Source organism: Chelonia mydas, chromosome 1, assembly GCF_015237465.2.
Source record: "Chelonia mydas isolate rCheMyd1 chromosome 1, rCheMyd1.pri.v2, whole genome shotgun sequence".
Taxonomy (NCBI): domain Eukaryota; kingdom Metazoa; phylum Chordata; order Testudines; family Cheloniidae; genus Chelonia; species Chelonia mydas.
The window spans coordinates 86,967,420-86,981,308 of NC_057849.1; the positions used below are offsets into that span (position 1 = coordinate 86,967,420).

General features: G+C 40.3%; 1 protein-coding gene across 1 annotated transcript; it reads right to left on the reverse strand.

Moving 5' to 3' along the window:
- Window positions 1-446: 446 nt before the first annotated feature.
- On the reverse strand, window positions 447-8,332 carry SLITRK6 (SLIT and NTRK like family member 6). Its single transcript, XM_007060448.4, has 2 exons — window positions 7,710-8,332; window positions 447-4,232 (listed from the first exon to the last, which is right to left on the reverse strand). The coding sequence occupies exon 2, from the start codon at window positions 4,215-4,217 to the stop codon at window positions 1,695-1,697; it is 2,523 nt and encodes an 840-aa protein (XP_007060510.2). The 5' UTR covers window positions 4,218-4,232; window positions 7,710-8,332; the 3' UTR covers window positions 447-1,694.
- Window positions 8,333-13,889: the final 5,557 nt, after the last annotated feature.

A 13,889-nucleotide genomic window follows, 5' to 3' on the forward strand; every position in this document is an offset into this window, starting at 1 on the left:
TAAGAAGTGTGGAGAACTCACAGCTAGGCAAGAAAACTGCAGTAGGCTAAACTAAAGGAAGGGAATCTTTTTTTTTTTTTTTGGCTCTGAATTTATCAAGTCTACAGTTGTTAGTTTTAATCTATATATTTAGAAATCTATTAATTGATTCAGCCTTTAAATAGCTGTGCAATTGGAAATCAGAAAAAATATTCATGTGTAGTTGATTTACAAAAGATTTGTTTTAAAAGGAGGAGAAATGCAGGTCAGATTTTCAGTTTGGCACTGTGTCAGTCGTGCAGAGAAACTGAATGGCCTTATTGCACAGTGAACAAGATGCTTCTGTCCACATGACAACAGAGAGAAGCTTCGTGTTTGATTCCTGAACAGTTCTAAACTTGTGCATGCAGGTCCTGCTGCCTTGTTTTTTAAAAAAGTGATTTTTAAGAAAATGATATATATATATATTTTTAAAAAGCTTTATTTCCATTTTTGTTTATAGTGAGCAGTTCTTTGATTTGCTTGAAAGGCACCCAAGAATTATTCCTTGTTGTGAACTGAAAAAAAAAATACAAAACTGTACAGAATAAATAGTTAATATAAATCTAGCTAGACTTTGTTGTAAAATAAAGCTGCAGGGCTCCACACTAAGCCACTTTTACCTCTTAACAGGAGATGTGCCTTTTTGCTGTTAATGTGTGGCAAAATGTAGAGAATTGATACAAACAACAACAAAATATCCCCCTACCCCACCCCCCTTCCCATATAGGAAAGTTACTGGCCATTGCGTACTTATTTCTGTATTTCTGACAGGAATATTCAAAGCCACCACAGGAGCCAGTCATATGAAAGAAATCAAACTCACTAGGTGCACTAATGTATTTACAGCTGATTCTCAGTAGCTTTCAAAATTGCCCTGGCTTATGAGTTGCAACACCAGTGATGTACAACATTTTATAGCAGCAGAACAAGGGAAGATTGTCCAAATTTGAGTAAAACTGTCAGATAGGGAAAGCAGCAGAAAGTTTTGTTGTTGTCTCTTAAATTGTTGGTAATTATATTTATACATATATTTTCCATCCACATACTGTAAAAATGTGATAAATGAAGTCCCATGTAAAAGATACTTAAATATTTGCAGGCATTGGGTGCCTATACAATTAAATATCTTTCATTTTTTTTTCTTTTCTTTTTTTCTTTTTAACTGATATTTAGTATGACAAAGCTTCATTTCCTTTTGTATTTATTATAAGGATATGGTAAGTGCAGTTGTAGACAATGTTCACATATGTAGTGTATGTACTAATACCTAATCAATACATATTAACCTTTATAACTATATAATCAGGTACTTAAAAAAGTAGTCCAATTAAATTAAGAGAAAAGAAAGAAGTACAAGTAACATAAAAGGTTTATCCTAGGTCAGGTACAGAATGGGGAGTGCCATACAGGCCTTTTAACCTGGCTCCCTAAAGGAATATGGTAATCTTCCTGCCACAGTTCAATCACACAGAGATCATGTTTCACTTGGGGTAAGACATATTGCCTGCAAACTTCCCCATGGCTTCCCACAGTGATCCCTGAGTTTTTTGTTAGGATTACTGCTGTGCTTTAGTCCTGATGGATGATACATTATTATAAGGCACTTTTATTTACAATGTTCTTATTTAAAATAGAATTACAGATTTTCTGTCCCAATCCAAAGTAATGTCATTTTATGTTTGCTGTTCCAGGACTTCCAGGTAGTCAGGCTCAGCATGTAAGTTAGCTTTGAGCTCAAAATACTCATTTTTAGTCTGTTCAAGCAACACCCTTCTTGGTCTGGAGTACATTAGTGTCTCCATTAACTTTAGCTCCTCATGTGTTCCAGGATAATGTACTTCCATGTCGGGCTGGAGCTGGACAATATTTTTCCTTAGATACTCAGTGATTCCTAGCTGCTGGAGTTCTCTTTCTTTCTCAAGAATGTTTCTGTATAAAGAGCTGGCATCCTGAAAGGTCAGAAATTCAGCTGATTGGTCTGTACGTTTGTACTTGACATTTGAACCTGTGAGAGGAGAATTGTTCTCTCTTTCCAGAAGACTTCTGCAGAGATGTTTGGAATCATTCACATCCTTTTCATTTCCCTCCTCCTGTTGTTCTGTCTGTTTGGGGCTGAAGGATGGACTTCGATAAACTTGAACCATGGGGCTGATCATGCGTTGCTCATAGAGAGTTGGTGCTGGACGCTCAGTTGTATGGTGTGTTGTTTTGTGACCATACATGCTGTACTGGAGATGAACTGGGCTACTGTCTCTCATGTGTTCATCTGCCTGTTTCTTTTTGTGTCTTCTCCGCCGATGCAGAACAAGGACAACTATTCCTGCTGCACAAAATACAATCGTAATAAACACAATTAGGAGCCCTAGGATTAAAACAGAAAGTGGGACAGCATCTGTAAGTGATCGAAGAATAGTGTTCGCAGTATTGGTTGTTGTAGAAGAAGTTGTCACAACTATAAAGCTAGCATGGGTTGGTAGGGCTTGGCTATTTATTAGTCCTGGGCATAAGACTTCAGTATTCAGAGATTTCAATTCTTTTTTTGCTAGGTGCCCTGGGGATTTACAGAAAATGTCACCCATCACGATGTTCTTACTCAACTTTTGTATCCACTGCTGCAGCCCAACTGAATCACAAGTACAGTCCCAAGGGTTGTCCTCAAGTTCAATTTGTACAAGCAAATCCAGTTCATCCAAGACAGTGCTCACAGGCAAATGGGTAAACTGATTTGTTTTGAGGTTTAGCCTGGCTAGTGGCACCCCTGAGAAAACATGGGGTGGTAAAGTTTGAAGAAGGTTGTTGTTTAAATATAACACCTTAAGTTTTGTCATCATGTTAAATGTCCCTGGCAAAACTTCCTTGATGGCATTGTATTCAAGATACAAATACTCAAGGTGCTGGAGACCAAGGAAGAGACTCTGACTTAACTTTGTAAGATGATTGCCATTTAGATATAGCTTCTGCAATCTTGTTAGATTCATAAATGATCCTTCTTCAAGGATTTCAATACGATTGTTTCCCAAGTGAAGCATTTCCAGGCTAGCATAGTCCACCAGATCTGATTTCAGCAATGTTTGAATAATGTTTCCAGCTAGAATAAGCTTTCTAGGATTTGGAGGAGGGGGACCTAAATCAGACAAGCTTTCGATATTTCGCTCCTGGCAGTGAATTAGAACTCCTGACAGGATATGGCTGGTGCAGTGACAGGGTACAGGACAGTATATTCCTGGAAGCTGAGTAGCTGGCTTTGTGGCATGAAGCACTAAACCTGGTTCCTTGGTAGGAGCTTTCAGGACAGGGATCACCTTCGCTGGTAGGTGACTATCACTTATAGATGTGGTTACTACCCAGGGCAAGGACCCTGAAGGATCTTCAAGTTCATTTATAGGGTGAGTGGGACAGAGCAATTCTTTTTTTAATCTTCTTAGGATGCTCCCTTTGATAACTGGAGGGCTGTTGCACACAACATCACCTATTATAGACTGGGGAGGCATGTTTTCTAGCCATATCTTCAGCTGCAGTAAGTCACAATTACAGGCCCATTTGTTGTCTTCCAGCTGAAGGTCCAGTATTCGACCAATATGCTCTAAAAAGCCTACATATGGCAGAGTCTGTAACTGGTTTCCACGAAGATCTAAGTGGGTCAATGGCACAAAGCGAAATATATTAGGAGGGAGAAACTCAATGGCATTGTCATTTAAAATAAGAACTTTAAGTCTGTTGAGTTTGCTAAAGGCACTTGCTTCAATCACGGTGATGAAATTGTTGTCTGCTTGAAGAAACTCCAGATTTTCCAGTCCCTGAAAAGTATCCTCTTTAAGTATTTCTAAAGAATTGTGATTGATATGAAGTTGCTTAAGAAGACTGAGACCATTAAAAGCTCCAGGCTCAATATCTGCAATATTATTAAATCCAACATGTAGTGAGATAGCATTGATGAGGCCAGCAAAATCATTCATATGTAACATGGTCAAGCCATTGTTCAGCAGGTTAAGATGGAAAGGCCGTGATGGTGGGACATTTATTTGTGATAACATTTTGATACCTCTTTCTTCACAGTTTATAATCAAGATATCATCCTTTTCTTCACAAGAACACAGATTCTCACAAGATCCTCTCGCTGAAGACAAAGAAGGCTGAGACTGGAGTAAATCCGAGGCAACCACAACTGAACATAACATAAAAATCCAGAGCTTCATTGTTGCCAGTAGGTCCTGTAAAATAAAAATGAATTGAGTTTATCATTTCATATTTGAAAAAAAAAATACTTGAAAGTACCCCAAGCTTACCTAAAAAACTTATTCTTAAAAAAAGATATTGTGTTCTATCAAATATTTTAATGATCCTTTAAGAAATGCAACACATGATTAGTTCTGACCATTAAATATAGCATGAAGGTCATAACACAGAAGCCCTTCAGTATTTTTAGGTTGCAACAACACAGCATGCAGGGCTCATGAAAATTATGTTCTTATTTATGGAGTGCCATATACGTACATGGTGCTTTGTAGGCAAACAAACAAGCAAACAAAAAGACAGGTCACTGCCCCAAACTGCTTCCATCAAGGTTAATATAAAATATTATATTTTCACCTTCGATGATGGGCATGCAGTGCTGCAGTTTTTAGGAACTTGCAAGAGATAGATATTAACAGGCTACATGACTGAACAGAAGTTTCATAATAAAACAATCTCGGTTCGGTTCCAACAACCTATTGTCTATCAAATGTTTATTCAGCCAGCATGTGGAGGGCTTTTTCTTTGCCGGTTTCTGCAATTTATTGTAAATTGAAATGGAACTTCTGCAATCCTAATACCTCCAAAATTGAGAACAATTAGTGATTTTTCCTTTTGTTTAAATATGTATGTGCTGTGTTTATAGTTTAAATATAGCTGTGGGTAGATGTACATACACACCCTACCCACACATTCATATCTTTAGAGAGATTATACACACGTTTTTACATATATGTATAATATATTTGTGCATTCAATATGTAAACTAAGTTTACTAGCAATAAAAGAATAAGAGTGAAGTACAACTAGAAAGAAATAGGTAGGCAATATACAGTATATTGAATAGGACATTTTCTTCTTAATAATTAATATTAATATCATTCTAAAATGCACACAGCAAGAGATTTGTCATTAAAATTAGCAATGATGAATGACATCATCTGCAGTGTGTAATTTAAGCTATTATCTTGCAAACGATTGGTCTCAAACTTTAGGATGCATGAGAAATACATCAGAACAGTCCAACTATTAAATCAGGAACAGAAACTGGTGAACATTATATATTTTCAATTAAGTATCTGTTTTGGTATGGTTCTCACTGAGATGAGATTAGTTTGTTACTGTTCATATGAGGGTTCTGGGTGTTTCTTTTTTCATAGCAAGGTTGTCTAATTACCAAAGAGCAAAGATACTTATTGTTGCATTAGATGAAGTCACGTCTGTTTATAATCTATTATTAAAGTAAATACTTCCACATTTCCAACAAGAAAAGGTTCCTACTCTGAAAAGATTGATTTGAAACACATTATTTCATTCAAGAATTCCCCTTCAGTGCACTATTTCTTCCAGAAGTGAACAATATTGCTTGAAGAAATCTGTGTCATAAAGGTCACTTGATCTTTTTAAGTGAGCTATTGAAACATGCTTTGCAGAGCAGAATGTCATCACACAATTAACCCGCAGAATTGCTGCTTTCTGAAGAAGTTGCAAGAATCTATATAATTATGTTTATGAACATTCTCAGAATTTGGTCATATATTTTGGCATCCCATCGGCCATGTCTTATTCTTAGATGCATATCTTATTCTTACGGCACTACTCATTTAGGCTTCATTTAGCCTACTAATCTAGACTTCTCTTGCAACTTGATAAGAGGCCTTTCACAGGAGGCACTCAGATACTACCCTTGTGAATGCTACTAAAATGCTTATAAATCAGTAAGCACCAGTTTGTGCATATTGAGTAATACCTTACTCCACAGTTGTCCCACAGATTTCAGTGGATAAAGGTGCTTCTCATCATGAGGAAAGGTGACAGAATCTGTCACTAAACTTATTTGATTCATGTATCTTTTTCAGTAGAAACAAAACATGTTTTTTGTTGGATCATAGAGTAGTTCTTGAACATAGTCTATTCTAGTTAACTGGTTAAATGTAACTTACATCGTGTCTGAGCCTCTGGTTTTCCATAAAGTATTGGGAAAGACCCAATATGCAGAAATCTTATTCCAAAGGATTCAGATTAATGCCACCATGATATTGTGTTCAAGAAAACTGTATTCATTCATTCACCAGCATTCTTTTCAGTAACCTAAGGTGAAAAATGAAGCTTCTGGTAACAATTACCCATAACAAACCTATTGTGTTGCTAAGCAGCCTTTATTTTCTGTAACTGGTTTCTGTGTCAGGGCACCAGCATAGTTGTGCATTGTATTTAAATTGTAGTTTTTATGAGGGCCCAGAGCAAAATCAAGTGAAATAAATCAAAATACATTAATCTGAAATGCATGTTGCATTTTAATACATATTTAAAAAATGATTTTTTTAAAAAATCCAAGACCTCTCATCATTTTTCAAAGATGAAAGTAAGAACATTTGTAACCAATTGGAACACATTCCTATTTTAATCATTAGCATACTTTTGCGGGGAACATTGCAAAAATTCTCTCTCTCTCTCTCTCTCTCTCTCTCTCTCTCTCTCTCTCTCGTTCTCTCTCTCACACACACACACGCACACAGTAGAAAGACACTGGGAACTTCTACATATTTTGTAAGTATTGGATGAGAACTGATTGGCATGTCTTTTTAAATGTTCAGTCTGTGCACGCAGGAGCAAGTAAATCTAGCCTTAAATGGGCTCCACTCTTATTTTAAAATAGCAGATGCTTTTATGTAACAGATGATTAACATTGTGTTGAAAGAACTCACAGTAAAGATTGAATATACATTTCATTTTGAAATACTGGACTAATTATTATCCTGTTTCATTTAGTGAAGTGTTATAAGAAATTTCAGGTGGTAACTTAGTTTTCATAACTGCTTACTGTAATTGTTCTTTTCACAGTTTTTATTAAAAAAGATTTGTGACTTCCAGAGTCTTTCCTACCAGGCAAATTTGCAGTATATATAGAAATAGTGAGTTATGAGTCCCTTAAGGCAAATTTGCAATACGCTTGAGAAGCAGTGAAATAATAAAATCTTCTTTAAAAAAAAAATAGTGTCTTTTTTATTTGATCTTACTCTTGATACAAATATGTGCAAAGTGAATAGTGAAGTACTCCAAAGCCTCGGGTTAAGAAAGGGGAATGTGCAGTATATAAAACCATTCAAGCCTTCTTGTTAATTCTGGATATAAGCACAGTTGGATGATGTATTTTAAGAGTAACGTCATACTTCAGAAAAACACTTCTTTAATCCATGCTACAGTGCATGCTACAGTCTAAAACTACTCTCTCTTTGCCAGCTGAGCGACTACATGTATTGAAAACTGTTCAGTGAAAAACGTACCCGGAACAGTGCTTGAAATATCAGTGGGTAAATCTATACAGATTTCTATCATTTAACTGCAAAGTTAACCAGAGTAATACAGAAAAATAAAATCAATTGGTGTGAAAGACCCAGAGAAAAAGTGAGGAAATTCACTTGAGATAATTAGCTAACTGGAAGCTTTCTTACCTGTACAGAAGCAACACTCCCTGACACGATCAGTAATGCACAATTTGAGTAGATGTTCAAATGCAATTCAGGTTCTCTTTATAAAAAATGTACACTTTCTTCCAAATTTTCAGTTTGCTGCAAGCTTTTGTACAGCTCCAGCTGCCTAAAGTTAAAAGTCCGTGTCAGAAAACAAAGTACAGAGCATTTCACTGGAAAAAAAATAATAATACATAAAATCTCTCAGGCAGAGTGCACTCTACACCATCCTGAAAGCAGTTGTCCCTTTTCCTCAATTAAAATTCACAGCATACTTCCCATCTATGCTGACTTTTCTGCATATAGTTAACCATTTGCAAGCTTTTGGATGCAGTAAATAAACAAGATGTTCAGCAGAGCTTAAACTGACCCCTCTTGGTTTGTTAGATTTTTAGATCCAAGCTGCTTCTGCTTCTGTGTTCTCTCTCTTCTTTCTAGTCTTTCTTGTTACCTCAGTTTGTTATTAGTCAGATTGCCAGGGGCTGGGAGGTAGGCGTAAATAAAAAGACTTCTTGGCTTTTGGCTCAGCCTTTAAGCCCTTCCCCTTCCCCATCAGAGAGCTTTAATCTGCCAGTGTCATTTAACACAAGATACAGCTCCACCTTGGGACAGCTCAGCTCCACCTCCTGCTGCAATTTGTCTCACCTCCTCTTTTCCTGTTCTAATTGAACCTTCTGAAAATAAAATCCAGCTAAATCTTCTGTAGATCACTTAAGATCTATTAATGGCTGATTCTGCAAGACAATAAATCTCTACCACAGCTCCTGCAGCTTTTTCTGTTTGCAGACATACAGTAAATGTGAGATCTTTCTGATATGTATTTTAAATGCTGAAAATACCCCCAAACCAAATGCACAAATCCTTGTTTTCCACCCAACAGTAGCTATCATAAGATAAGGGAAAAGCTTATCTTCCTCTGGAACAAAATGCCCGTGATAATGATATGAAGGATTTATAAAAATGTAAAGCTGCACATTAGATCTTTACTCCAGTTCACGCAATGTGGTAGGTTAAATAGTTCAGAGGGGTGTGTGTGCAGCAAAAAATGTTTATGGTACATTGGTGTTTATGGTCATAGAGTGATTGCAGCGAGTGCACTTTAAAAATCCCCCCTCTTCTCTAGTGGAGGGAGTTTCAGCTTGATTTTAATTGACTGTTTTCCAGATGTTAGGATAATATATTGGTATTAATGCACATGGTGTTGTATTATTTTTGGCATGAAACAACGTGTTTACAAAAAACAACTCTTTTTCTTTCTTGAAATCAAGCTAATATTGAGATAATATTTACTTTGGGGTTCTAAACAAGTAATTATTAATAATTGTTTATTATGTGGAAGAATGCAAGGATTGTATGTCCCAGAATTGTTATCAGCCAGATTCTGACATCCTTATTCATGCTGAGTATTGCATTACTCTATGAGTAGTCTTGATGACTTTGTAAGGGCTATTTGTGGAGTCAAATACTATTCCATGTGACTAGGATTATCAGAATCTTGTCCAGTTGTAAGTGTACATTAATTTTAGGTTCAGCATAATTAGTTCTTCATTATTTCATTCCCCATGTATAAAATACTGTTAATTTTTTAAAAACATTTCAGAATGATTAGAGATAAGAAATAATTCATCACAAATAATGTATTCAATAGACTTTAATCCTTTTTTCTGCTTACAGAATATCCACAACCTGATCTCAGTTTATTCAAACGTATGTCTTACTTGACAACATTTGACAAACATTTTGAGAATCTTATTTAAATCACCAGATTGATTGCAAATGGTTTTCTGTGAATATACTGGGGTTCTTGGCTAGTTATGACTGGTCAAAAAAGTTAAATGATATTCTGATTTGCACTCCGGGTATGAATACTTGTGCCTAGTATTAACATTTGCTTTTTGGTTGTTCAAGACAGTAAAACGAATAAAAAATGTTCACAGAAATCAACCACATTAATTTAAAAATTTGGCAGAGTAATCATGGAATTTTTTTGCAGTCTCTCCCGCTTCTAAAATTAATGGTCCAGTTCAGGCATGTCAGCTGGCTTTATAAAAATATTGCCATTGACTTTTTTCCCCAAAAAACTTTAAGATTTATTACCTGGTAAGTGATTTTTATTAACTAAGGTCTTGATCCTGCAACTGCTTCTGCATGGACAGACCCCTGAACTTATGTGCGGACAAGGTCCAATAATGTATTCGTTGCAGTGAAATTCAAGTATTTCCTTATGTCTCTGTTATCTAGTAATCAAAGAAAATAATTACAACTAATATGACTAGTGATCCTGCACTCGGGTATACGTCGATGAACTCCCACGTCCATACAGAAGTCCATTGGGTCTTCAGTGGGACTCCATGCAGTTGCAAATATCTGACCATATAGCTCCAACCACAGGACAGCATCTGTACACCTAATTTTAAATTATATAATTGAAGCTAACAAAAGGTCTAAATGAGAAAGGATAAAATCGATTGCTTTGCAAGAAAAAATTACCAGTCCAAGGAAACTTAATTTTTAAAGCACCTAATTGCAAAATGTAATTGAGAGATGTTCTCCCTAAACAGGGCTGCTCCTCAAACATTCACCTTATCAATCACTTTCACTGTTCTAAAGTTTGTGAAGCTGCACTAAAATATCCACAACTGTCAGCCTCATTTATTTCCCAAAGGACCTAAAGGTTTTATGGCACTCATTGTTCTTTACCTTTTCACAAAGTACAGTATCTTCTCCCAAGAGTGGCAGGTTTGTAGAAATTTTGGTGGTGCCCAGAACCCGCCCCCAAACTCTGCCACCCCCACCTGCCTAAGGCTCTGGGAGGGAGTTTGGGTGGCAGGAGGAGGTCTGGGGTGCAGGCCCTGGGCTGGGGCAGGGGATTGGGGTGCAGGAGGGGTGCAGGGTGCAGGTTCTGGGAGGGAGTTTGGGTGCAGAAGGGGTGAGAGGTTGGGCTCTGGGAAGGAGTTTGGGTGGGGGAAGGAGTCTGGCGTGCAGGCTCTGGGATGGAGTTTGGGTGCAGGAGGGGGCTCCGTGCTGGGCAGTGGGCAGGGATGCAGGAGGGAGTGGGGGTGCAGGCTCTGGGATGGAGTTTGGGTGCAGGCACTGGGCTGGGGCAAGGGGTGGGATGCAAGAGGAGGTGAGGGGTGCAGGCTCTGGGAGAGAGTTTGGGGGCAGAAGAGGGTGTGTGGGAAGGGGTGAGGGTGCAGGCTCTGGGACAGAGTTTGGGGATGGGAGGGGGTCTGGAGGGAGGGGGTGCAGGCTCTGGGAGGGAGTTTGGGGGTGGGACAGTGTGCGGAGGGAGGGAGTGCAGGGGTGAGGGCTGTGGGGCTGGGGATGAAGGGTTTGGGGTGTGGGGTGAGGGCTGTGGGGTGGGGCTGGGGATGAGGGTTATGATGGAGGATGGGGCTCAGGGCTGGGGCAGAGGGTTAGGGTGCAGGAGGATGAGGGCTCTGGCTGGGGCTGGGGATGAGGAGTTTGGGGTTTTGGAGAGGCTCAGGGCTAGGGCAGAGGGTTGGGGAGAGTGTGTGGGGGTGAGGGCTCTGGCTGGGGGTGCAGGCTCTGGGATGGAGCAGAGCTAGGGATGAGTTTGGGGTGCAGGCAGGCTTCCCTGGGTCTGGAACCAGAGAGGAGGACTCCCCTCAGCCCTCTCCCCACCAGCAGCAGTGAGCTCCGGGTGAGGGTTCCTCCCCCGCCCCCGGCAGCACACTCACCCCGAACCACTGTCACTGCATGTGCTCCTAAGGCCCCTCTCAGGTCCAGAAAGCCCCTCGCCTCCTCTGTGGTGGGTGCGGGGGGTGGGGGTGCTGCCATCATGTGTGTGCCCCCTCCCCTGCTGCTGCCCCTCACTGTAGCCTAACTGGGGGTGAGGGATGGGGCTGCCCCTTGCCCAGTGTAGGGCAGGAGAGGTGACTGTGGGCTGGGGGAGCCCCCTGTGCTGGTGGAGGGTCTTGCCAGAAAGGTGAAGGGTCCGAGGCAGAAGGGCAGGGGCAGGGTCAGCCTGCCCTGTCACTAGTGGAAGGGGAGCACTAGGACCCTGTGGTGGCAGTTGATGCCCGGAGCCAGAAGAGCAGAGTCATTGTGGAGCTGCAGGGGAGAGGCAGGGATGCTCCAGGGGCCTGGGGGAGGTGCACGGGGGCAGCAAGTGGGGCCAGGACACACTCGGGGGAGGTGCGGGGCGGGGGCAGCAGGCAGGGCTGGGGGAGAGACCTGGCCCCAAACATTGGTGGAACCGGGCCCCGGGGCCTGAATATTGCTGGAGCCCATACAACTTGCCTCCCCTGACTTCTCCATATTGGAAATAAGCACACAATATTCTTCTTACCATACATACATTCTATGTATTTTTTTCCAGGGCCAGAGAATTCTCTGCATTATTATATGTACACATAAATATGTAAATTATAATACCTGTAGAGATCCAACTTCAATTCATGAAAACAGGGATATCCAGAATTAAGGCCTTGTGTTTCATTTACCCAGTTGTTGTGAGTCATTCTTTGTTATATCATATCTTGTATGTGACATTGCACATGGACACCTACTAGATTTAGGCATTTCATATAAGTTTAAGAAAAAAATTATTTGACTCTGAATTGCATGATTTGTAAATTTCAATATAATCAAAATATGGCAGAAGTTCACCTGGCATTCTCTATTTCCCTCTTAATTCTGTGTTACTTAATGGTACCCTCACTCCACTTTCACAAAGATTGGAAGTTTCTCCTTTGAAGGGTATGTAGAAGTCCTTAGAAAACAATATCAATCCTTTGCACTCACTCTTATCCAAAGCATGAGTGGACCACCTCCAAAATACTTCCAAGGACTTTGTCAAATTGAGGGATATTGGATCCAAACTTGGGAAAGGGACTCAAAGTTATGTTGGACCCTGTAACATTACTTTGCTATAGATATTTGTCTATCGTTTGTATATTTTTTTTAATTACAGTGTTTAAAAACGCAAGAGAGCACGACAAGGGAGAGGGAAATCTATCACTGAAATAACTGGTTCTTCAGTTAATGGTGATAATGGCTCCTCTGGTGCATTTACTGTCTCAATGGAAATGTAGAAGAATCTCCCGTTATTCACAGTTCATCCACACCTATCAATATGCACTTAACCAGCCATTAATCTGCATATAGAATGCTTGAGCTAAATACTGCCTCTTACCATATCTGCAACCAAGCCATTGGTTTGTCTGCAGTGTATGGAATCAGCTTGTATTGGTGGGCTCTCAAGTGCTCCCTTTTTCTACATTTCCGATGAGGAAAGGGAAATTACTTACCTCTGTAACTGGAGTTCTTAGCCCTGGTCTACACTACGAGTTTAGGTTGGATTTAGCAGCATTAGATCAGTTTAGCCCTTCACCCATCCACACTAGGAAGCCATTTTTTCCCGCCTTTAAGGGCTCTTAAAACCAGTTTCTGTACTCCTCCTGGACGAGTGGATTAACACTGAAATCAACCTTGCTGGGTCCAATTTCGGGTATTGTGTATGCAATTTGATGGTATTGCCCTCCGGGAGCTATCCCAGAGTGCTCATTGTGGCCACTCTGGACAGCACTCTCAACTCAGTCGCACTGGCCAGGTAGACAGGAAAAGCCCCGTGAACTTCTGAATTTCATTTCCTGTTTGGCCAGCGTGGAGAGCTGATCAGCACAGGTGACCATGCAGAGCTCTTCAGCAGAGGTGACCATGCAGTCCCAGAATCGCAAAAGAGCTCCAGCATGGACCGAACGGGAGGTACTGGATCTGATCGCTGTGTGGGGAGACGAATCTGTGCTATCAGAACTCTGTTCGAAAAGACGAAATGCCAAAATATTTGAAAAAATCTCCAAGAGCATGAAGGACAGAGGCTATAACAGGAACCTGCAGCAATACCGTGTGAAACTTAAGGAGCTCAGGCAAGCTTACCAAAGAACCAGAGATGCAAACGGCCGCTCTGGGTCAGAGCCCCAAACATGCCGCTTCTATGATGAGCTGCATGCCATTCTAGGGGGTGCCCCTACAACTACCCCAGCCCTGTGCTTGGACTCCGTCAATGGACTCTCACTCAACAGGGATGCAGATTTTGGGGACAAGGAAGATGGTGAGGAGGAGGAGGTTGAAGCACAGCAAGCAAGTGGAGAAACTATTTTCCCCGACAGCCAGGAACAGTTTTTCACCCTGGATGTA